General features: G+C 52.6%; 2 protein-coding genes across 2 annotated transcripts in view; both read right to left on the reverse strand.

Annotated features, from left to right (window-relative positions):
• Positions 1-4,294, reverse strand: part of LOC112061472 (mucin-3A-like) — a gene marked incomplete at its 3' end in the record, with an annotated part of 32,346 nt that extends 28,052 nt beyond the window's left edge. Inside the window, exons 1-5 of the mRNA XM_065570375.1 lie at positions 4,145-4,294; positions 3,654-3,712; positions 2,082-2,227; positions 831-899; positions 566-728 (exon numbers count right to left, since the gene is read on the reverse strand). Coding sequence (XP_065426447.1) covers positions 566-728; positions 831-899; positions 2,082-2,227; positions 3,654-3,712; positions 4,145-4,294 — 587 coding nt within the window. The remainder of the gene's footprint in view (positions 1-565; positions 729-830; positions 900-2,081; positions 2,228-3,653; positions 3,713-4,144) is intronic.
• RNASEK (ribonuclease K) overlaps positions 1-24,003 on the reverse strand; it is a 321,727-nt gene that overhangs the window by 120,452 nt on the left and 177,272 nt on the right. The gene's annotated exons all lie outside the window — the stretch shown is intronic.

Here is a 24,003-nt window from a genome sequence, read left to right on the forward strand (position 1 = left end):
ACAATGTGGAACAGCTGCACCAGGAGAGCCCGAGAAGGCCCCACATGGGAATAGCCCATCGCCTCTCCCCTGCAGTGCTACAGACCCAAATTCAAAACTCTCTTCCCCAGGAAAACCCCTGTCAGGGATGGAGATAATTTTTAGTCCTGGCATGAGTGCAAGGGACTGGAGTACACGCCCTCCCGAGGTCCCTTCCAGTCCTACAAGTCTATGTCCAGCAGAGGGGAGAATTGACCTGCCGGAGCCCAGGGCATTTCCCCCTCATCCTTGGGCTTAAGGGTTACCAGGAGGGCACCTCCTCCAGCTGCTTTGCAAGTCCAGTCCTCCTTTGCTTCCGGTAAAGTGCCCAGAACGGAACCCAAAGCAGCCTGGAGTCGGGTCGAAACGAGATGGCTCAGCCTGACATTTCTGAAGCAGTTGGGGTTTCTTGGGGGTTGGTCAAAACGATTCCGCAAACTTGACACGCAGGAGGGCGTGTGTGTGCGCGCACGTGTGTGCATATGCTCATGTGCATGCATTTGCACGAGTGTGCGTGTGTGCAAGGGCGTGTATGCGCACAACTCACATGCACTGGGGGCCGGCTTTCGTCAACTGGCACTGCCCGTAGTTGCAGTTAATGAAGCCAGGGGTGCTCTTGGTGCAATTGGAGATGCAGGAGAAGCCAGACTTGGTGAGGTTAGGGAAGTAGAACTGGCTGTAGCCTTCGGGGGCAACTTTCTGACAGTACTCTGCAGAGGAGAGAGATGGGTCAGCTGGTTGGAGAGGCAGCACTGAACCCCCCGGTCCCACCCCAGCACCGCTCCCTCGCCGGGTTGCCGCGGGTCACTCACCAGTGCCGTTGAACATTGGCATTGTCCCATTGGAGACATCAGCGGAGGAGGCGTTGAAACACATCATGGCTGGAAGACACGGGATGGGCAGTTGTTAGTGAGCCAACCCGGGACCGGCCAGGAGCAGGAGTGAGAGACGGGGACGCCCTTCAGCTGCACACCCCCACTTGTGGCACCAGAAGCTCCCCAAGCTGCACAGGCCTTGCCATTAATTTGGGGGTTGGAAAAGGCCTGGCCGATGACCTGACCCCTGTCTGGGCCTGTGAAAGGTTGTCCACAGGGCTCGAGGTGTGGGGGAAAGGGAGAAAGCTGTTCTCTGCGACCTCAGGCCAACCACTGAAATCACAGAGGTCAACGCTTTTCTCTCCATCCATTCCCCCCAAACCCCTCCCTCCATCCATCCCCACAAACAGTCATCCATCCATCCCTCCCTTCCCACAAACACCCCTCCATCCATCTCTACATCCCTCCATCCATCCCTCCAAAAACCTCTCCACCCATCCAGTCTCCATCCATCCCCTCACACACACCCCATCTCCACAAACACTCCTCTATCCATCCATCTCTCCCTTCCCACACACACCGTTCAGACATCTCTCCATCCATCCCCACAAGCACCCTTCCATCCTCCACCTATCCCCACAAACACCCCTCCATCCATTCCTCCCTTCCTCCATCACACTTCCCATCCTCCCCCGTATAAATAATGGAGATACCCTATCTCCTAGAGCTGGAAGGGACCCTGAAAGGTCATCAAGTCCAGCCCCCTGCCTTCACTAACAGGAGCAAGTACGGATTTTGCCCCAGATTCCTAAGTGGCCCCCTCAAGAATTGAACGCACAACCCTGGGTTTAGCAGGCCAATGCTCAAACCACTGAGCTAGCCCTCTCCCCATCTATCTATCAATCGATAAAAATGATACTGACTAACATGGCTACCACTGAAGCCTATCCATCTATCTATCCATCCATCCATCCCTATACACCTCATCTATCTATCCATCCATCCCTAGACACCTCCTCTATCTATCTATCTATCTATCTATCTATCTATCTATCTATCCCCATCCACCTCCTCTATCTATCTATCTATCTATCCCCACCCACCCCATCTATCTATCTATCTATCTATCCAGTCTCCAGCCCCCCGGCAGAGATTGGGGGTGGAGCTATGAAGAATCTTCCTCCCAGGTCCATGGATCTGTCCCCTCTCTGCCCAGCCCTCCCTCGCCCTCACCGCACAGAGACTCACAGGAGCTGCCGTCGCAGTTCTGGTTCTCAGCCGCTGTCTCTATCTGCGTCTTCAGCTGCCCAGCCACTTTCTCAAAGTTTGTGTTGAGTTCCTCGGTGACGGGTAAAGCCAGGATGACAATGTGATCCACCACGACGCTGCCCTGCCTGAAGGAACAAACCCACCGTGGGTCAGCATGTCCCTCCTTCCTGGGGCGTCCGCTCACATCCCCAACGCAGAGCATGTGCACGGAGATTGTCACCCAGGCACAGAGGGGTGAGGCACCAATGCCCATTGAATTTGATTAATATATGATCAGTGACTCATCTCATCCGACCTTCTGTGTAACCCAGGCTGGAGAAACGTACCGGCTCAATAACTTGTGTTTGGATAAAGCACCTTCCAGAGAGGCGGCCATCCGAAGACAGGAAGAGATGGAAAAGCCACCACCACTTTCCTTTGGCGTTTGTTAATCATCGTCACTTGGAAAACATTTTGCCTTATTTCTAAGTTGAATTTATCTGGCTTTAACTTGATTCTTGTGCTGCCTTTCGCTGTTAAATCAGAGAGCCCCTTACTACTTGTTATCTGCTCCCCGCGGAGGTACTTAGCCACCATAGGCTACCTCTGGATCGTTTTACTGATCAACTAAATGGAGCTTGATCCAAGTCTCTCACTGTCAGCCCTTAAAATCATTTCTGTGGCTCTTCTCTGCATCCTCTCTGATTTTTCAACTTCCTTTTGAAAATGCGGATGCCAGAACTGAACCTAATGACACTCCCATCCCAGAAGTGGGTGTCGATCAGCATGACATTCAAAAGGACCCACCTTTCAACAACAACACTGTTAATTGTTTCCAGACAGGGAAGGACAGACAAGGATGGACAAATATTGTTCATGCTGAACATACTGAGCTGAAAGGTGCCACCAGCTGCCTGGAGGGGGCTCTGAGATCCAGCGACCATCACAAACCTCATTAAAGCCAACGGCTGTTTCAACTACCCTTTTTCAGAGTCAGTGGAATGAGCAATTAAGTCCGATTATGCAGCAGAGAGAGCTACAAACAATGGAGGCTACTGTCCATGGCACACTGCCACTAAGCCACGTGGGCTGAGTGGGGGGTTTCCCTGCTTGCAAAAGCAGGAGCTAGGGTATTGATTTGCAGGCAGTGGGTGCCAGGAGAGGCAGTCGTGAGTTGGCCCTGAGAAGACAGAGAGAGAGACAGCGCTCTTTGGGCACAGAGCCCGCAGGAGCGATAGATGTGAGGATTTCTGAGCAAGAGAAATACATGCTGCTGCGTTCAGGGAAACTCGACTGGGTGGACATTTTTTTTCTTGGTAGATAAACAGGATTGCACCAAGAACAGACCTGACCCGTAGCACCAATGTCTCCTCCTAATAGACGCAGCCCAGAAAGGCTCTGAACACTGGTGCCAAAGAGCCAACCACACAACCAAGACAGACACACGCATGCCTACTGCGGTCGGGGTCTCCTTTAGGAGTCTCACAGGGATGGGTCATGGCTTGTGGGTGGAGCTCAGGTTGTGGGCAGAGCTTTGGGGGTACCAAGTTCCGGGGTGTTCCTGATACTCACGTCAGTTTCAGGATCTCCACGTCTTTGTACCCCAGGACATTGTTGTAAACCAACTTCATCTGGAAGGGAATAGTGCGCATGTCACCAGGAGGGGCTGCCCTGAACCTCCCTGCCCCATTGAGATGGGGCCTGGTGAGCCCAGGGGGCTGGTGAGGTTCCCAGCCATGATACCTAAGCAGCGAATGTGCTCCCACCTGAACGCTCCCAAGTAAATGAGCGCTCAGCCCTTGGAAAGACCCATTAAAGTCTATTCCCCTCTGGCAGGCTGGGATCATCCCATTCCCCAGTGTTATGCCCATTCCTAGCTCCCAATGGCTCCAGCAATGGGTCTCCCTGTCCTTCCCCTGGGGGACAATCCCCCAATCTCATGCCTCTCTTGGGAAGTTCTCCTGCATCCCCCTGCATCCCCCCTGACCTTCCACCCTATCTCCCCTCTCAAGGGGCCTCTCTCTCATTAACTCCCCCTTCTTGGTCACTCTGCTGGGACCCACCTGCAGTTTGAATGACATGGTGAATTCTTTGTACTCTTGAGTTGTGTTGTCCTCCAGCTTGGGGGTGAATTTGTGGCTGATGATCTGCAACTTCACTTCCACTGTTACGTTCACCTCTTCATTGGGGTGTGTGTGAGGGGGAAGAAACATGGTGAAAATTGACATCCACCATGGGAATGGCAGGGGGGAATTGCCTTCCCCGCCCCCCCAGGGATCCTTGTTAGCTCTCCTGATGCTCACACTGCAGGACCCCCAGAATCCAGGGCCGGGGAAAGGACTCTACTGCCCTTCAGAACCCATCACACCGTTCGTTACCTAGCCAGAGGGGGCCAGCAAGGAGGGACACTTGTCATTTCACTACCCACCATCCTGCAGCTGAACGTGTTTCCTCACCACCCTCCCCCAGCCCGGCAACAGAACCAGGTTGTCCCACCTGGCTAGGCCTGCTAGGTTAGGACTCCAGGATTAAGACCCCACTTTCCCACAAGCCAGCCCTGCTGTCTTACTGGGTTCTGGCTCACAGCCCCAGCCACACGACCCCCTCAAATACTAACGGTGTTCCTAGATGGGACCAGCCATCCTGGATCCTGGCTCATGGGCCGGATGGGACATCCCTGCTCGGGTTTCCAAGGGTCTCATGGAGTGCTTGAAAACCTGCCTTAGAGTGAGAAACTCCAGGAGCTCAGTCTATTTATCTTAGAAAAAAGGTGAAGGGGTGACTGATCCCAATCTGTAAGTACTGGCGCGGGGAGCAAATATTTAACAATGGGCTCTTCAGTGTAGCAGAGGCAGGTCTAACCCGTCCTAGGGCTGTAAGTTGAAGCCAGACAAATTTGGCTTGGATATAAGGTGTTGTCTGAACCCCAGACACAAGGATCGATTGAGTCAGGTTTTCATACCGGCTTTGACCTCGATGACTTCAGAAGCGTATTGGCACTCAGGACCCTGAAAACTGGACGGGCATAGGCATCCACCATTGCTCCAGGTGCCCCCGTTCTTGCAATTGCTGTTTTCACACTGGGAGCCGTAGTATCCGTCTTGGCAGATGCATTTGATCCCGTTGTGAGTGCCCCCGTTCTGGCAGGGCGCTGAAAGAAACAATCCGATGCCCTGCATGTCAGCATGAGTCTGGACTGGCTCATAGGCGGGAGCTGTGTCTGTGATGTCTAAATTGCTCTTGGTTTACGCTGGAGTGGAATTACACTGCTGGAGAATCACTCAGGATTTGCACCACTGTGGAATTACTCTGAATTTAGACAGGGGTGGAGCTACTCCAGATTTACACTGCAGTGGAATCACTCTAGGCCATCTTCACTTACGGTACTAACAACAAGGAATCCTTTTGGCACCATAGAGACTAACACATTTATTTGGGCATAAGCTTTACCAAGTCAAACAGTTAACAAGAAGTTGTGAGTATCAACAGTGGGAAACCAGTTTTTATAGATTTGTTCTTGTTAACTGTTTGAAATGGGCCACCTTGATTACATTGGCCTCATTAGCCCTACACAAGTGATTTCCACCCGTTCTTGTCAACTGTTGGGAATAGCCCACGTCCACCTTCATTGAATTGCCTCGTTAGCACTGATCCCCACTTGGTAAGACAACGCCCATCTTTTCATGTGCTGTGTATTTATACCTGCTACTGTATGTTCCACTCCATGCATCTGATGAAGTGGATTTTAGCCCACAAAAGCTTGTGCCCAAAGAAATGTGTCAGTCTCTGAGGTGCCACAAGGCTCCTCGTTGTTTGTCTTGATACAGACGAACACGGCTCCGCTCTGAAACCCGTCACTTACGGGACTGCTACTCAGAAGCACCTCAATCCACCAACTGACATGAGCGAGAGGCGAGCCGGACAGGTTTACAATGGAGTGGAATTGCTCTGTATTTAGGCTGTTGTGGAGTCACTCTGGATTTACACCATTTGTGACTGAGATCAGAATCTGACCCTGGGGGATTTATTTATTATTATTACTGTGGCACCCAGAGCCCCAGTCCTGGACCAGGCCCCTGGTGTGCTAGACGCTCCCCGCCCGCCAGAGCTGGTGATCCGAGTATAAGACAAGAGACGGCAGATGGAGAAAGCCAGCCAGAGAGGAGGTCATAAGGAAACAATGAGACAACACTGAGCACCGTGACAAGCAGTGGTCTCAACCCAGCAGCACTGAACAGTTCTCAAGGTTTTTGTAAGTGTCATGGAAAAAATGTAGGTGGAGGAGGATGAGGAGGCTTTGCGGACGTTTATGGGGATCTCTGCCCCCAGAAGAGGCTGCGGGTAGTGGGGAGCACTAAGGGGTGATTGTGAAAATGTAACCAATAGGCAATGGAGGCTGGTGTCATGAGCTTCTCAGAGGCAGGTAGAGAGAGACTGTGATGGGCCCTGAAAGTGAAGGCAAGTAGCTTATGTTTAAACTCAGGGCGGGTCAAATACTTTACCTGGTCTCCTGCAAGGTGTGCGAACCCCTTATGCTTAACAACATATTTATTTAGCTGGGATACTCAGAGTCCCCTTCCCAGCCCCGAAGAAGAGCTCTGTGCAGCCCAAAAGCTTGTCTCTCTGCCCCCAGCAGAAGTTGGCCCAATAAGAAGAGATCTTACCTCCACCACCTTATCTCTCTCCCATCCTGGGCCCAACACGGCTACAAGAGCATTGCCAACTCCAGCATGAGCTGTCACTCACCTGGGGTGGTGGTGCTGGTGCTGGTGCTGCTCTGGGTCGTGCTGGTGGTGGTGGTGGTAGTGGTGGTGGTCGTAATGACAGGGGTTGCCGTGGTGGTTTTGTTAGAGGATTCACACCGGGCGCCGTAGTAATCGGGGAGACAGACACAATCTGTTCCGATGGGAGTGCCCCCGTTCTGGCAGGCCATGGAGCTATTGTAGGACTCACACCGGGGACCGTAGAATCCAGGCAGGCAGATGCACTTGGTTCCGATGGCTGTGCTGCCGTTCTGGCAGGCGTCATGGGGCGATGGGGACTCACACAGCTCTCCCGTGTAGCCCGGTAGGCAGACACACTGGCTCAGGTTGGCAACGCCACCGTTCTTGCAGGGAACTGGAAGATGTTTTAGTGGGATTCAGGACGTGCTCTCAAAGCAGATCCAAAAAATCCTTTCCCAGAGCCGGGGAGAGAACCCAGGAGTCCTGGCTCCCAGCCCCCCCTGCTCTGACCCACCAGCCCCCACTCCCCTCCCAGAGTCGGGAAGAGAACCCAGGAGTCCTGGCTCCCAGCCCCCCCTGCTCTAACCCACCAGCCCCCACTCCCCTCCCAGAGCCGGGGAGAGAACCCAGGAGTCCTGGCTCCCAGCCCCCCCCTGCTCTGACCCACCAGCCCCCACCCCCCTCCCAGAGCCGGGGAGAGAACCCAGGAGTTCGGGCTCCCAGCTCCCCCTGCTCTAGCACACCAGCCCCCAATCCCCTCCCAGAGCCAGGGAGAGAACCCAGGAGTCCTGGCTCCCAGCCCCCTGCGCTAACCCACCAGCCCCCACCCCCCTCCCAGAGCCGGGGAGAGAACCCAGGAGTCCTGGCTCCCAGCCCCCCTTGCTCTAACCCACCAGCTCCCACTCCCCTCCCAGAGCCGGGGAGAGAACCCAGGAGTCCTGGCTCCCAGCCCCCCTGCTCTAACCCACCAGCTCCCACTCCCCTCCCAGAGCCGGGCAGAGAACCCAGGAGTCCTGGCTCCCAGCCCCCCCTGCTCTAACCCACCAGCCCCCCTCCCCTCCCCTCCCAGAGCTGGGGAGAGAACCCAGGAGTCCTGGCTCTCAGCTCTCCACCCCCAGCTCTAACCAACTAGCTCCTGCTTCTCCAGTGAAGTCAACATCAGCTAATTCTTTCTTATACCTGCACAGTTTCAGTGATGTGACATTTCGCCTCCTAATGTCTTTTTGTTTCAGTGAGAAAAAATGAAAATTTTCAGGTTGACCTGAAATTAATTTTGTTTGTTTGACTACCACGCTGAAAATCAATTATTCACCTAATTTTAATAATTATTTAAATTAAAAAAACCACATTCTTCTCACCAACATAGTTATATCTGATATAGTTATAAAATTGTATGTACACCGTCTAAATTATTTTGAAAATGGGACTTAGGGACTGCCCATAAATAACATAACTTAGGAGAAATTTGCTCCAGATTTCAAGTGGTTATCATATAGTTTCAGGCCGGAAATGTTGGGAACCAGGATGCAGGCAGTATGCCTGACTGGTCAAAGTGGGAGTTGAGTGGGCGGAGCAGGAGTCAAGCACCAGAAAATGACACCAAAGGTCAGAACTGAAGTCAGAGGCAGGGGTGGAGCAAGAGTGAGAACCAGGAATCAAAGCAGCCTGTCAGAGACCACATGCCAGAATCAGGGGTCAAGCCAGAGACAGAGTCTGAAGTTGGAGAGGGGGGGTCAGAGCCAGGATTGGCAGCAGATGCTTGGGAGCAGGGCTGGACACAGACTGCAGCAGGTGTGCCAGAGCAAGGTTCTATAGCCATAGAAGATCCGGGTTGGAAGGGACCTCAGGAGGTATCTAGTCCAACCCCTGCTCAAAGCAGGACCAATTCCCAACTAAATCCCCAAATGGCCTCCTCAAGGATTGAACTCCCAACTGTGGGTTTAGCAAACCACTGAGCTATCCCCCCCCCCAGTGGCAATGATGATGCACTTGCAGCAACAGGACGCCTGTATCATAGCTCCGACAGCCCACCCGGATCACGGCCTGGCCAAAGTACCAGGCACAAGCCAATCAGGCAGCTGCAGACCTGGGGTGTGCTGATAGGGCTTCCCGTTGGGCCTGATGTTCCAGTATGAGTGATCTGCTGCTTCATCTCCCTCCCTTGGTGGTGACGGGGGATGCTGGAGACCCCCAGTGCTGTTACTTTAAAAGTCAACATTGCTAATTATTCAGTGCTCAGTCGAGCATAAAAAATACCCAGGATAATCTGCTGTGAGCAGTGTTTCTTGCGGGCAGAGTTTCTTGTATGGACTGAGCTTGGATGTTTTTTCCACTGAGATTTCTGCGTGCCAATCGATATCGCTCTCCATCGCTTTCCCTTTCAGTCCAGTCCATTCTCTTTGGATGAAAAAAGCTGTGGATTTTCTTACCCTTCTAACCTTTCTTAGCAGGGAAAAGATTCGGTATCTCCCAACCCAATCAACCCCATGGAGATTATTCAGTAAGACACTGGGATGAAATTACATATTTAACATATTCAGAACTCACAAGACCCACTTCAAATCTGATATAATGCTCTCAAAGGCAGTGGAGTTACACCAGGATTAGTAAATAAGCAGTTACAACATAATTAAGATTTTGCATTTAGGATTAACCCTCATTCACTACCCCACCTGCGTACATGAACCACACAACATAAGAACACAGAAATAGGAACAATGTGGCAAAAAAATAATGAAGAGTCACCCACCCACTGTAGGAGGAGGACCAGTGGGGTACCATGGGGGAATTGGATAGAGGCATGGATCAGTTGTGGGGCTCAGGGTGCTTGTGATGGCTGTTGAAGAAGAAATTGTGGTTCTGGTACTACTGACTGGGGAAATGACTCTGGGAGAGGGGATGAGCATACGAAGGACACTGTGCCTCATACGGCTTATGTTCTGTAAGGAGTTACAGATGGTGGTGCACGCAGTGGAGTTGGTGGTGGGTACAGTGGTGTTGTTCTTGAAGGTAGTCATGTTAGTAGAGGAGGTGATGGGTACAGTGGAGGTGGTGGTGAGGGTAGTCATCTCAGTGGAAGTCTTGGTGGGTAAAGTGGAGGAGGAGAGTTCAATGGAGGTGGTGGTTATGGGAGAAGTGTCAATAGAGGTGGTCGTGAGAGTAGTCACGTCAGTGGAGGTGGTGGTGAGTACAGCGGAGGTAGAGGAGAGGGTAATCGTGTCTCTGGAGGTGGTGGTAGGAACAGCGGAGGTGGTCATGAGGGTATTTCTTTCAGTGGACGTGGTGGAATGCACAGTGGAGGTAAGGGTGAGGGTTATCTTGTCAGTGGACATGGTGGGGAGTACAGTGGAGGTGGTCATGAGGGTAGAGGTGTCAGTTGAAGTGGTGCTGGGGGAAGTGGAAGTGGTGGTGAGGGTAGTCGTGTCAGTGGAGGTGCTGGGTACAGTGGAGGTGGCTGTGAGGGGAATCGTGTCAGTGGAGGTGGTGAGTACAGTGGAGGTGATAGTGAGGGCTGTTGTGTCAGTGGAGGTGGTGGTGGGTATATTGGATGTGCTGGTGAGGAAAGTCGTGTCAGTGGAGGAGGTGGTGAGTTGGGTGGAAGTGATGGTGAGGGTAGTCTTGAAAGTGGGGGTGGGGGTGGGTACAGTGGAGGTGCTGGTGAGGGTAGGTGTATGAGTGGATGTGCTGGTGGGTAGGATGGAGGTGGTAGTGAGGGCAGTCGTGTCCTTGGAGGTCGAGGCGGGTAAAGTAGAGATGGTGGGTACAGTGGAGGCGGTGCTGAGGGTAGTTGTGTCAGTGAAGGTTGTGGTGGGTATAGTGGAGGTGGTAGTGAGGGTAGTCATGTCAGTGGACATGGTGGTGGGTACAGTAGAACTTGTTGTGAGGGAAGTTATATCAGTGGACGTGGTGTTGGGTACGGTCAAGGTGGTGGGGAGGGTAGTCATGTTAGTGGTGGTAGGGACACTGGAGTTGCTCGAGAGGGGAGTTGTGTCAGTGGAGGTGGTGATGAGGGTCCTTTTGTCAGTGGAGGTGGTGGGTACAGTGGAGTTTGTGGTGAAGGTAGTCACTTCAGAGGATGTTGTCGGTACAGGGGAAGTGGTGGTGAGGGTAGTTGTGCTAGTGGAAGTGGTCGTGGGTACAGTGGAGGTGGTGGTGAGGGTACTTTTTTCAGTCATGGTGGTGGGCGGGGAAGTGGAACTGGTGCTGAGGGGACTCGTGTCAGTGGAGGTATTGGGTATAGTGGAGGTGATAGTGAGGGTGGTAGTGTCAGTAGAGGTGGTGGTGGGTGCGATGGAGGTAGTGGTCAGGGTAGTTGTGTCCTTGGATGTTGTTGTGGGTAAAGCAGAGGTGGTGGGTACATTGGAGGTGGTGGTGAGGGTAGTTGCCTCACTGGAGCTGGTGGTGGGTAGGGTGGAGGTGGTGCTGAGGGTAGTCGTCTCAATTGTGGTGGTGGTGGGTACACTGGATGTAGTGGTGAGGGAACTAGTGTCAATGAAGGTGGCGATGGGTACAGTGGATGTGCTGGTGAGCGGAGTCGTATCAGTGGAGGTGGTGGTAAGTTGGGTGGAAGTGATAGTGAGGGTAGTAGTGTCCATGGAGGTCGTTTTGGGTAAAGTAGATGTGGTGGGTACAGTAGAAGTTGTAGTGAGGGTAGCCCTAATAGTAGAGGAGGTGGTATGCATAGTTGAAGTATTGCTGAGGGTAGTTGTCTCTCTGGAGCTGGTGATGGGTAAAGTGGAGGTGGTGGTGAGGGTAATTGTGTCAGTGGAGGTGGTGGTGGGTCGGGTGGAGGTGGTGGTAAGCGTAGTCATGTCAGTGGTGGTGGTGGTGAGTACATTGGAGGTGGTGGTGAGGGAAGTCGTGTTAGTGGAGGTGGTTGTGGGTACAGTGGAGGTGGTGGTGAGGGTACTTTTTTCAGTGGTGGTAGTGGGTATAATGGAGGTGATAGTGAGGGAGGTAGTGTCAGTAGAGGTGGTGGTGGGTCGGGTGGAGGTAGTGGTGAGGGTTGTCGTGTCCTTGGATGTCGTTGCGGGTAAAGTAGAGGTGGTGGGTACAGTGGATATGGTGGTGAGGGTAGTTGTCTCACTGGAGCTGGTGGTGGGTAAAGTGGAGGTGGTGGTGAGGGTAATTGTGTCAGTGGAGGTGGTGGTGGGTCGGGTGGAGGTGGTGGTAAGCGTAGTCATGTCAGTGGTGGTGGTGGTGTGTACAGTGGAGGTAGTGATGAGGGGAATCGTTTCAGAGGAATTGGTGGTGAGTACAGAGGAAGTGACAGTGTGGGTAGGCATGTCAGTGGAGGTGGTAATGGGTAAAGTGAAAGTGGTTGTGAGGGAAGTCGTCTCAGAGGATGTGGTGGGTACAGTGGAGGTGGTAGTGAGGGTAGTCGTGTCCCTGGAGGATGTGGCAGGTAAAGCAGAGGTGGTGGGCGCAATGGACGTAGTGGTGAGGGTAGTAGGATCAATAGAGGTGCTGGTGAGCGGTGTCATGTCAGTGGAGCTGTTAGTGTCTAGGGTAGAATTTGTGGTGAGTCTAGTCTTGTAAGTGGAGGTGATGGTGAGTACAGTGGAGGTGGTGGTGAGGGTAGTTGTCCCAGTGGAGATGGCGGTGTATAGGGTAGAGGTGGTGCTGAGGGTAGGCATGTCAGTGGACGTAGTGGTGGGTAGGGTGGAGGTGGTAGTGACGGTTGTCATGTCCTTGGAGGTCATAGTGGGTAAAGTAGTGGTGGTGGGTAGAATGGAGGTGGTGGTGAAGCTTGTGGTCTCAGTAGAGGTAGTGGTGGGTATAGTGGACGTGGTGGTGAGGGAATTTATGTCATTGGTGGTGGTGGTGGTGGCTACACTGGAAGTGGTCAAGAGGGGAGTTGTGTCAGTGGAGGTGGTAGTGGGTACAGTGAAGTTTGTGGGGAAGGTAGTCATTTCAGAGGATGTTGTTGGTACAGAGGAAGTGGTGGTTAGGGTTGTCTTATCAGTGGAGGTGGTGAGTACAGTGGAGGTGATAGTAAGGGCTGTTGTGTCAATGGAGGTGGTGGTGGGTAGGGTGGAGTTGGTGCTGAGGGTAGTCATGTAACTGTTGGTTGTGGTAGCTACATTGGATGCAGTGGTGAGCGTAAAAGTGTCAATAGAGGTGGCGGTGGGGACAGTGGATGTGCTTGTGAGGGGAGTCGTGTCAGTGGTTGTGGTGGTGAGTTGGATGGAAGTGGTGGTGAGGGTAGTCTTGAAAGTGGAAATGCTGGTGGGTACAGTGGAGGTGGTAGTGAAAGTTGTTGTGTCCCTGGAGGTAGGGGGTACAGTGGAGGTTGTGGTGAAAATAGTCATGTGAGAGGATGTGGTGGGTATAGGGGAACTGGTGGTGAGGGAAGTCTTGTCAGTGTTTGTCGTGGTGGGTAAAGTGGAGTTAGTGAGTGGTATAGAGATGGTGGTTATGGTAGACGTGTCAGTAGACGTGGTGGTGGTGGGTATAGTGGAGGTCGTGGTGAGTGTAGTTGTCTCAGTGGAAGTGGTGGTTGGTACAGTCGAGGTGGTAGTGAGGGTTGTTGTGTTAGTGGATATGGTGGTGGTTAGGGTGGAAGCGGTCGTGTCTGTAGTCTTGTAAGTTGTGGTGGTGTGTACAGCAGAGGTGGTGGTGAGGGTAGTTGTGCCTGTGGAGGTGGTTGGTACAATGGACTTTTTCGTGAGGCTATTCAGGTCAGTGGAGGTGGTAGAGGGTATAGAAGATGTGGTGGAGGTCTTGACGGGTAACATGGAGGTTATGGGTGCAATGGAGGTGGTGGTTATGGTAGAAGTGTCAGTAGAGGCTATGGTGGGTACAGTGGAGGCAGTGGTGAGAGTTGTCGTGTCAGTGGAGGTGATGGTGGGTACCATGGAGGTGGTGGTGACGGTTTTCGTGTCAGTGGAGGTGGTGGTGGGCACAGTGGAGGTGGTGGTGAGGGTAGTTGTCTCAGTGGAGGCGGTGTTGGATCGAGTGGAAGTGGTAGTGAGGATAGTCGTTTCCTTGGAGGTGGTGGTGGGCACAGTGGAGGTGGTGGTGAGGCTACTCTTATCTGTGGATGTGGTGGTGGGAACAGTGGAGATGTTGGTGAGGGGAATCATGTCAGTGGAGGTGGCAGTGGGTACAGAGGAAGTGGTGGTGTGGATAGTCATGTCAGTGGAGATCATCGTGGGAAAAGTGGTGGTGGTGGGTAAAGAGGAGGTGGTTGTTATGGTAGAAATGTCAGTTGAAGTGTTGATGGGTATAGTGGATGTGGTGGTGAGGGTCATGGTGTCAGTGGACAAGACAGGGGAAGTGGAACTGGTGGTGAGGGGAAGTGTGGTGGGTACAGTGGAGGTGGTACTGAGGGTAATCATGTCAGTGGAGGTGGTGAGTACAGGGGAAGTGGTGGTGAGCGAATTTGTGTCAGTGGAGTTGGTCGTGGTTGCAGTGGTGGTGGTGGTGAGTGTAGTTATGTCAGTGGTGGTACTGGTGGGTGGGTTGGAGGTGCTGTTTAGGGTAATTGTGTCTGTGGAGATGGTGGTTGGTATAGTGGGGGTGGTTCTGAGTGTAGTCGTGTCAGTGGTTTTGGTGGTGTGTACAGTGGGGCTAGTGGTGAGGGGAGTCATTTCAGAAGAGGCGCTGGGTACAGGGGAAATAGTGGTGAGGGTTGTCTTATCAGTGGAGGTGGTGAGTACAGTGGAGGTGATAGTAACGGCTGTTGTGTCAGTGGAGGAGGTGGTGGGTAGGGTATAGGTGGTGCTGAGGGTAGTCGTGTAAGTGTTGGTTGTGGTAGCTACATTGGATGCAGTGGTGAGCATGGTAGTGTCAATAGAGGTGGCAGTGGGGACAGTGAATGTGCTTGTGAGGGGAGTCGTGTCAGTGGTGGTGATGGTGAGTTGGACGGAAGCAGTGGTGAGGGTAGTCTTGAAAGTGGAAATAGTGGTGGGTACAGTGGAGGTGGTAGTGAGGGTAGTCGTGTCCCTGGAGGTGGCGGGTACAGTGGAGGTTGTGGGTACAGTGCAGGTTGTGGTGAAAATAGTCATGTCAGAGGATGTGATGGGTACAGGGGAACTGGTGGTGAGGGAAGTCGTGTCAGTGGATGTCATGTCAGGTAAAGTGGAGTTAGTGAATGGAATGGAGATGGTGGTTATGGTAGAAGTATCAGTAGACGTGGTGGTGGGTATAATGGAGTTGGTTGTGAGGGTAGTGGTGTGAGTGGATATGGTGGGCATAGTGGTTGTGGTGGTGAGGGTCCTGGTGTCAGTTGACAAGGTGGGGGAAGTGGAACTGGTGGTGAGGGTAGTGGTGTCAGTAGAGGTGATGCTGGGTACAGAGGAGGTGGGGGTGAGGGTCATCGTGTCAGTGGAGGTGATGGTGAGTGTAGTTGTTTCAGTAGAGGTGGCGGTGGCTACAGGCAAAGTGGTGGTGAGGGTTGTCATGTCAGTGGAGGTGGTGGTGAGTGTCTTTGTTTCAGCAGGGGTGGTGGTGGGTTCTGTGGAGTTGGTGGTGAGTGGAGTCGTGTCAGTGGAGGTGGTGGGTACAGTGGAGTTGATAGTGAGCGCTGTTGTGTCAGTGGAGGTGGTGGTGCATAGGGTGGAGGTGGTGCTGAGGGTAGTAGTCTCAGTGGTCATCATAGTGGGCATATTGGATATAGTGCTGAGGGTAGTAGTGTCAATAGAGGTGACGGTGGTTACAGTGTATGTCCTTATGAGGGGAGTAGTTTTAGTGGAGGTGATCATGAGTAGGGTAGAATTGGTTGTGTGGGTAGTCTTGTAATTAGAGGTGGTGGTGGGTACAGTGGAGGTGGTACTGAGGGTAATCATGTCAGAAGATGTGGTAGGTAGAGGGGAAGTGGTGGTGAGTGAATTCGTGTCAGTGTAGGTGGTCGTGGTTACAGTGGTGGTGGTGGTGAGTTTAATCGTGTCAGTTGCTGTGCTGGTGGGTGGATTGAAGGTGCTCGTGAGGGTAGTTATGTCTGTGGACATGGTGGTTGGTATAGTGGGGGTGGTTCTGATAGTAGTCATGTCAGTGGTTTTGGTGGCATATACAGTGGAGGTAGTGGTGAGGGGAGTCATTTCAGAGGATGTGGTGGGTACAGGGGAAGTGGTGGTGAGGGTTGTCTTATCAGTGGAAGTGGTGGGTACAGTGGAGGTGATAGTAAGGGCTCTTGTGTCAATGGAGGTGGTGGTGAGTAGGGTAGAGGTGCTGCTGAGGTTACTCGTGTAAGTGTTGGTGGTGGTAGCTACATTGAATGCAGTGGTGAGCATAGTAGTGTCAATAGAGGTGACGGTGGGGACAGTGGATGTGCTCGTAAGGGGAGTCGTTTCAGTGGTGGTAGTGGTGAGTTGGATGGAAGTGGTGGTGAGGGTAGTCTTGAAAGTGGAAATGGTGGTGGGTACAGTGGAGGTTGTGGTGAAAATAGTCATGTCAGAGGATGTGGTGGGTATAGGGGAACTGGTGGTGAGGGAAGTCTTGTCAGTGTTTGTCGTGGCGGGTAAAGTGGAGTTAGTGAGTGGTATGGAGATGGTGGTTATGGTAGATGTGTCAGTAGACGTGATGGTGGTGGGTATAGTGGAGGTCGTGGTGAGCGTAGTTGTCTCAGTGGAAGTGGTGGTTGGTACAATTGAGGTGGTAGTGGGGGTTGTTGTGTTAGTGGATATGGTGGTGGTTAGGGTGGAAGGGGTTGTGTCTGTAGTCTTGTAAGTGGTGGTGGTGTGTACAGCAGAGGTGGTGGTGAGGGTAGTTGTGTCTGTAGAGGTGGTGGGTACAGTGGAAGTGGTGGTGAGTGAATTTGTGTCAGTGGAGTTGGTCATGGTTACAGTGGTGGTGGTGGTGAGTGTAGTTATGTCAGTGGTGGTGGTTGGTACAGTGGACTTTTTGGTGTGGCTAATCATGTCAGTGGAGGTGGTAGAGGGTATTGAAGATGTGGTGCTGAGGGTCGTCATGTCAGTGGAGGTCTTGACGGGTAACATGGAGGTTATGGGTGCAATGGAGGTGGTGGTTATGGTAGAAGTGTCAGTAGAGGCTGTGGTGGGTACAGTGGACGCAGTGGTGAAAGTTGTCGTGTCAGTGGAGGTGGTGGTGGGCACAGTGGAGGTGGTGGTGAGGCTACTATTATCTGTGGATGTGGTGGTGGGAACAGTGGAGATGTTGGTGAGGGGAATCATGTCAGTGGAGGTGGCAGTGGGTACAGAGGAAGTGGTGGTGTGGATAGTCATGTCAGTGGAGCTCGTGGTGGGTAAAGTGGAGGTGGTGGGTACAATGGAGGTGGTTGTTATGGTAGAAGTGTCAGTTGAAGTGTTGATGGGTATAGTGGATGTGGTGGTGAGGGTCGTGGTGTCAGTGGACAAGATAGGGGAAGTGGAACTGGTGGTGAGGGGAGGTGTGGTGGGTGCAGTGGATGTGGTACTGAGGGTAATCATGTCAGTGGAGGTGGTGGGTACAGGGGAAGTGGTGGTGAGTGAATTTGTGTCAGTGGAGTTGGTCATGGTTACAGTGGTGGTGGTGGTGGTGAGTGTAGTTATGTCAGTGGTGGTGCTGGTGGGTGGGTTGGAGGTGCTGTTTAAGGTAATTGTGTCTGTGGAGATGGTGGTTGGTATAGTGGGGGTGGTTCTGAGTGTAGTCGTGTCAGTGGTTTTGGTGGCATGCACAGTGGAGCTAGTGGTGAGGGGAGTCATTTCAGAAGAGGAACTGGGTACAGGGGAAGTGGTGGTGAGGGTTGTCGTATCAGTGGAGGTGGTGAGTACAGTGGAGGTGATAGTAAGGGCTGTTGTGTCAGTGGAGGTGGTGGTGGGTTGGGTGGAAGTGGTGCTGAGGGTAGTCGTGTAAGTGTTGGTTGTGGTAGCTACATTGGATGCAGTGGTGAGCATAGTAGTGTCAATAGAGGTGGCGGTGGGGACAGTGAATGTGCTTGTGAGGGGAGTCGTGTCAGTGGTGGTGGTGGTGAGTTGGATGGAAGCAGTGGTGAGCGTAGTCTTGTAAGTGGAGTTGGTGGTGGGTACAGTGGAGGTGGTAGTGACGGCTGTTGTGTCAGTGGAGGTGGTGGTGGGTTGGGTGGAAGTGGTGCTGAGGGTACTCATGTAAGTGTTGGTTGTGGTACCCACATTGGAGGCAGTGGTGAGCATAGTAGTGTCAATAGAGGTGGCGGTGGGGACAGTGAATGTGCTTGTGAGGGCAGTCGTTTCAGTGGTGGTAGTGGTGAGTTGGATGGAAGTGGTGGTGAGGGTAGTCTTGAAAGTGGAAATGGTGGTGGGTACAGTGGAGGTTGTGGTGAAAATAGTCATGTTAGAGGATGTGGTGGGTACAGTGGAGGTAGTGGTGAAAGTTGTCGTGTCAGTGGAGGTAGTGGGTACAGTGGAGGTTGTGGTGAAAATAATCATGTGAGAGGATGTGGTGGGTATAGGGGAACTGCTGGTGAGGGAAGTCTTGTCAGTGTTTGTCGTGGTCGGTAAAGTGGAGTTAATGAGTGGTATGGAGATGGTGGTTATGGTAGACGTGTCAGTAGACGTGGTGGTGGTGGGTATAGTGGAGGTCGTGGTGAGTGTAGTTGTCCCAGTGGAAGTGGTGGTTGGTACAGTCGAGGTGGTAGTGAGGGTTGTTGTGTTAGTGGATATGGTGGTGGCTAGGGTGGAAGGGGTCGTGTCTGTAGTCTTGTAAGTGGTGGTGGTGTGTACAGCAGAGGTGGTGATGAGGGTAGTTGTGTCCGTGGAGGTGGTGGGTACAGGGGAAGTGGTGGTGAGTGAATTTGTGTCAGTGGAGTTGGTTGTGGTTAAAGTGGTGGTGGTGGTGAGTGTAGTTATGTCAGTGGTGGTGGTTGGTACAGTGGACTTTTTGGTGAGGCTAATCATGTCAGTGGAGGTGGTAGAGGGTATAGAAGATGTGGTGCTGAGGGTCGTCATGTCAGTGGAGGTCTTGACGGGTAACATGGAGGTTATGGGTGCAATGGAGGTGGTGGTTATGGTAGAAGTGTCAGTAGAGGCTGTGGTGGGTACAGTGGAGGCAGTGGTGAAAGTTGTTGTGTCAGTGGAGGTGGTGGTGGGCACAGTGGAGGTGGTGGTGAGGGTCGTTGTCTCAGTGGAGGTGGTGTTGGATCGAGTGGAAGTGGTAGTGAGGATAGTCGTTTCCTTGGAGGTGGTGGTGGGAACAGTGGAGATGTTGGTGAGGGGAATCATGTCAGTGGAGGTGGCAGGGGGTACAGAGGAAGTGGTGGTGTGGATAGTCATGTCAGTGGAGCTCATGATGGGTAAAGTGGAGGTGGTGGGTACAATGGAGGTGGTTGTTATGGTAGAAGTGTCAGTTGAAGTGTTGATGGGTATAGTGGATGTGGTGGTGAGGGTCGTGGTGTCAGTGGACAAGATAGGGGAAGTGGAACTGGTGGTGAGGGGAGGTGTGGTGGGTACAGTGGAGGTGGTACTGAGGGTAATCATGTCAGTGGAGGTGGTGAGTACAGGGGAAGTGGTGGTGAGTGAATTTGTGTCAGTGGAGTTGGTCATGGTTACAGTGGTGGTGGTGGTGAGTGTAGTTATGTCAGTGGTGGTGCTGGTGGGTGGGTTGGAGGTGCTGTTTAGGGTAGTCATGTCTGTGGACATGGTGGTTGGTATAGTGGGGGTGGTTCGGAGTGTAGTCGTGTCAGTGGTTTTGGTGGCGTGTACAGTGGAGCTAGTGGTGAGGGGAGTCATTTCAGAAGAGGGGCTGGGTACAGAGGAAGTAGTGGTGAGGGTTGTCTTATCAGTGGAGGTGGTGAGTACAGTGGAGGTGATAGTAAGGGCTGTTGTGTCAATGGAGGTGGTGGTGGGTAGGGTGGAGGTGGTGCTGAGCGTAGTCGTGTAAGTGTTCGTGGTGGTAGCTACATTAGATGCAGTGGTGAGCGTAGTAGTGTCAATAGAAGTGGTGGTGGGGACAGTGGATGTGCTCGTGAGGGGAGTCGTTTCAGTGGTGGCGGTGGAGAGTTGGATGGAAGTGGTGGTGAGGGTAGTCTTGAAAGTGGAAAAGGTGGTGGGTACAGTGGAGGTGGTAGTGAGGGTAGTCGTGTCCCTGGAGGTGGTGGGTACAGTGGAGGTTGTGGTGAAAATAGTCATGTCAGAGAATGTGGCGGGTATAGGGGAACTGGTGGTGAGGGAAGTCTTTTCAGTGTTTGTCGTGGCGGGTAAAGTGGAGTTAGTGAGTGGTATGGAGATGGTGGTTATGATAGATGTGTCAGTAGATGTGGTGGTGGTGGGTATAGTGGAGGTCGTGGTGAGCGTAGTTGTCTCAGTGGAAGTGGTGGTTGGTACAGTCGAGGTGGTAGTGAGGGTTGTTGTGTTAGTGGATATGGTGGTGGTTAGGGTGGAAGGGGTCGTGTCTGTAGTCTTGTAAGTGGTGGTGGTGTGTACAGCAGAGGTGGTGGTGAGGGTAGTTGTGTCTGTGGAGGTGGTGGGTACAGGGGAAGTGGTGGTGAGTGAATTTGTGTCAGTGGAGTTGGTTGTGGTTAAAGTGGTGGTGGTGAGTGTAGTTATGTCAGTGGTGGTGGTTGGTAAAGTGGACTTTTTGGTGAGGCTAATCATGTCAGTGGAGGTGGTAGAGGGTATAGAAGATGTGGTGCTGAGGGTCGTTATGTCAGTGGAGATCTTGACGGGTAACATGGAGGTTATGGGTGCAATGGAGGTGGTGGTTATGGTAGAAGTGTCAGTAGAGGCTGTGGTGGGTACAGTGGACGCAGTGGTGAAAGTTGTCGTGTCAGTGGAGGTGGTGGTGGGCCCAGTGGAGGTGGTGGTGAGGCTACTACTATCTGTGGATGTGGTGGTGGGAACAGTGGAGATGTTGGTGAGGGGAATCATGTCAGTGGAGGTGGCAGTGGGTACAGAGGAAGTGGTGGTGTGGATAGTCATGTCAGTGGAGCTCGTGGTGGGTAAAGTGGAGGTGGTGGGTACAATGGAGGTGGTTGTTATGGTAGAAGTGTCAGTTGAAGTGTTGATGGGTATAGTGGATGTGGTGGTGAGGGTCGTGGTGTCAGTGGACAAGATAGGGGAAGTGGAACTGGTGTTGAGAGGAGGTGTGGTGGGTGCAGTGGATGTGGTACTGAGGGTAATCATGTCAGTGGAGGTGGTGGGTACAGGGGAAGTGGTGGTGAGTGAATTTGTGTCAGTGGAGTTGGTCATGGTTACAGTGGTGGTGGTGGTGGTGAGTGTAGTTATGTCAGTGGTGGTGCTGGTGGGTGGGTTGATGGTGCTGTTTAAGGTAATTGTATCTGTGGAGATGGTGGTTGGTATAGTGGGGGTGGTTCTGAGTGTAGTCGTGTTAGTGGTTTTGGTGGCATGCACAGTGGAGCTAGTGGTGAGGGGAGTCATTTCAGAAGAGGAACTGGGTACAGGGGAAGTGGTGGTAAGGGTTGTCGTATCAGTGGAGGTGGTGAGTACAGTGGAGGTGGTAGTGACGGCTGTTGTGTCAGTGGAGGTGGTGGTGGGTTGGGTGGAAGTGGTGCTGAGGGTACTCATGTAAGTGTTGGTTGTGGTACCTACATTGGAGGCAGTGGTGAGCATAGTAGTGTCAATAGAGGTGGCGGTGGGGACAGTGAATGTGCTTGTGAGGGCAGTCGTTTCAGTGGTGGTAGTGGTGAGTTGGATGGAAGTGGTGGTGAGGGTAGTCTTGAAAGTGGAAATGGTGGTGGGTACAGTGGAGGTTGTGGTGAAAATAGTCATGTTAGAGGATGTGGTGGGTACAGTGGAGGCAGTGGTGAAAGTTGTTGTGTCAGTGGAGGTAGTGGGTACAGTGGAGGTTGTGGTGAAAATAATCATGTCAGAGGATGTGGTGGGTATAGGGGAACTGCTGGTGAGGGAGGTCTTGTCAGTGTTTGTCGTGGTGGGTAAAGTGGAGTTAATGAGTGGTATGGAGATGGTGGTTATGGTAGACGTGTCAGTAGACGTGGTGGTGGTGGGTATAGTGGAGGTCGTGGTGAGTGTAGTTGTCCCAGTGGAAGTGGTGGTTGGTACAGTCGAGGTGGTAGTGAGGGTTGTTGTGTTAGTGGATATGGTGGTGGTTAGGATGGAAGGGGTCATGTCTGTAGTCTTGTAAGTGGTGGTGGTGTGTACAGCAGAGGTGGTGATGAGGGTAGTTGTGTCTGTGGAGGTGGTGGGTACAGGGGAAGTGGTGGTGAGTGAATTTGTGTCAGTGGAGTTGGTTGTGGTTAAAGTGGTGGTGGTGGTGAGTGTAGTTATGTCAGTGGTGGTGGTTGGTACAGTGGACTTTTTGGTGAGGCTAATCATGTCAGTGGAGGTGGTAGAGGGTATAGAAGATGTGGTGCTGAGGGTCGTCATGTCAGTGGAGATCTTGACGGGTAACATGGAGGTTATGGGTGCAATGGAGGTGGTGGTTATGGTAGAAGTGTCAGTAGAGGCTGTGGTGGGTACAGTGGAGGCAGTGGTGAAAGTTGTTGTGTCAGTGGAGGTGGTGGTGGGCACAGTGGAGGTGGTGGTGAGGGTCGTTGTCTCAGTGGAGGTGGTGTTGGATCGAGTGGAAGTGGTAGTGAGGATAGTCGTTTCCTTGGAGGTGGTGGTGGGAACAGTGGAGATGTTGGTGAGGGGAATCATGTCAGTGGAGGTGGCAGTGGGTACAGAGGAAGTGGTGGTGTGGATAGTCATGTCAGTGTAGCTTGTGGTGGGTAAAGTGGAGGTGGTGGGTACAATGGAGGTGGTTGTTATGGTAGAAGTGTCAGTTGAAGTGTTGATGGGTATAGTGGATGTGGTGGTGAGGGTCGTGGTGTCAGTGGACAAGATAGGGGAAGTGGAACTGGTGGTGAGGGGAGGTGTGATGGGTACAGTGGAAGTGGTACTGAGGGTAATCATGTCAGTGGAGGTGGTGGGTACAGGGGAAGTGGTGGTGAGTGAATTTGTGTCAGTGAAGTTGGTCATGGTTACAGTGGTGGTGGTGGTGAGTGTAGTTATGTCAGTGGTGGTGCTGGTGGGTGGGTTGGAGGTGCTGTTTAGGGTAGTCATGTCTGTGGACATGGTGGTTGGTATAGTGGGGGTGGTTCGGAGTGTAGTCGTGTCAGTGGTTTTGGTGGCGTGTACAGTGGAGCTAGTGGTGAGGGGAGTCATTTCAGAAGAGGGGCTGGGTACAGAGGAAGTAGTGGTGAGGTTTGTCTTATCAGTGGAGGTGGTGAGTACAGTGGAGGTGATAGTAAGGGCTGTTGTGTCAATGGAGGTGGTGGTGGGTAGGGTGGAGGTGGTGCTGAGCGTAGTCGTGTAAGTGTTGGTGGTGGTAGCTACATTAGATGCAGTGGTGAGCGTAGTAGTGTCAATAGAGGTGGCGGTGGGGACAGTGGATGTGCTCGTGAGGGGAGTCGTTTCAGTGGTGGCGGTGGAGAGTTGAATGGAAGTGGTGGTGAGGGTAGTCTTGAAAGTGGAAAAGGTGGTGGGTACAGTGGAGGTGGTAGTGAGGGTAGTCGTGTCCCTGGAGGTGGTGGGTACAGTGGAGGTTGTGGTGAAAATAGTCATGTCAGAGAATGTGGTGGGTATAGGGGAACTGGTGGTGAGGGAAGTCTTTTCAGTGTTTGTCGTGGCGGGTAAAGTGGAGTTAGTGAGTGGTATGGAGATGGTGGTTATGATAGATGTGTCAGTAGATGTGGTGGTGGTGGGTATAGTGGAGGTCGTGGTGAGCGTAGTTGTCTCAGTGGAAGTGGTGGTTGGTACAGTCGAGGTGGTAGTGAGGGTTGTTGTGTTAGTGGATATGGTGGTGGTTAGGGTGGAAGGGGTCGTGTCTGTAGTCTTGTAAGTGGTGGTGGTGAGTACAGCAGAGGTGGTAGTGAGGGTAGTTGTGTCTATGGAGGTGGTGGGTACAGGGGAAGTGGTGGTGAGTGAATTTGTGTCAGTGGAGTTGGTCATAGTTAAAGTGGTGGTGGTGGTGAGTGTAGTTATGTCAGTGGTAGTGGTTGGTACAGTGGACTTTTTGGTGAGGCTAATCATGTCAGTGGAGGTGGTAGAGGGTATAGAAGATGTGGTGCTGAGGGTCGTCATGTCAGTGGAGGTCTTGACGGGTAACATGGAGGTAATCGGTGCAATGGAGGTGGTGGTTATGGTAGAAGTTTCAGTAGGGGCTGTGGTGGGTACAGTGGAGGCAGTGGTGAAAGTTGTCGTGTCAGTGGAGGTGGTGGTGGGCACAGTGGAGGTGGTGGTGAGGGTAGTTGTCTCAGTGGAGGTGGTGTTGGATCGAGTGGAAGTGGTAGTGAGGATAGTCGTTTCCTTGGAGGTGGTGGTGGG

This window comes from Chrysemys picta, chromosome 16 (genome assembly GCF_011386835.1).
Source record: "Chrysemys picta bellii isolate R12L10 chromosome 16, ASM1138683v2, whole genome shotgun sequence".
Classification (NCBI taxonomy): Eukaryota; Metazoa; Chordata; order Testudines; family Emydidae; genus Chrysemys; species Chrysemys picta.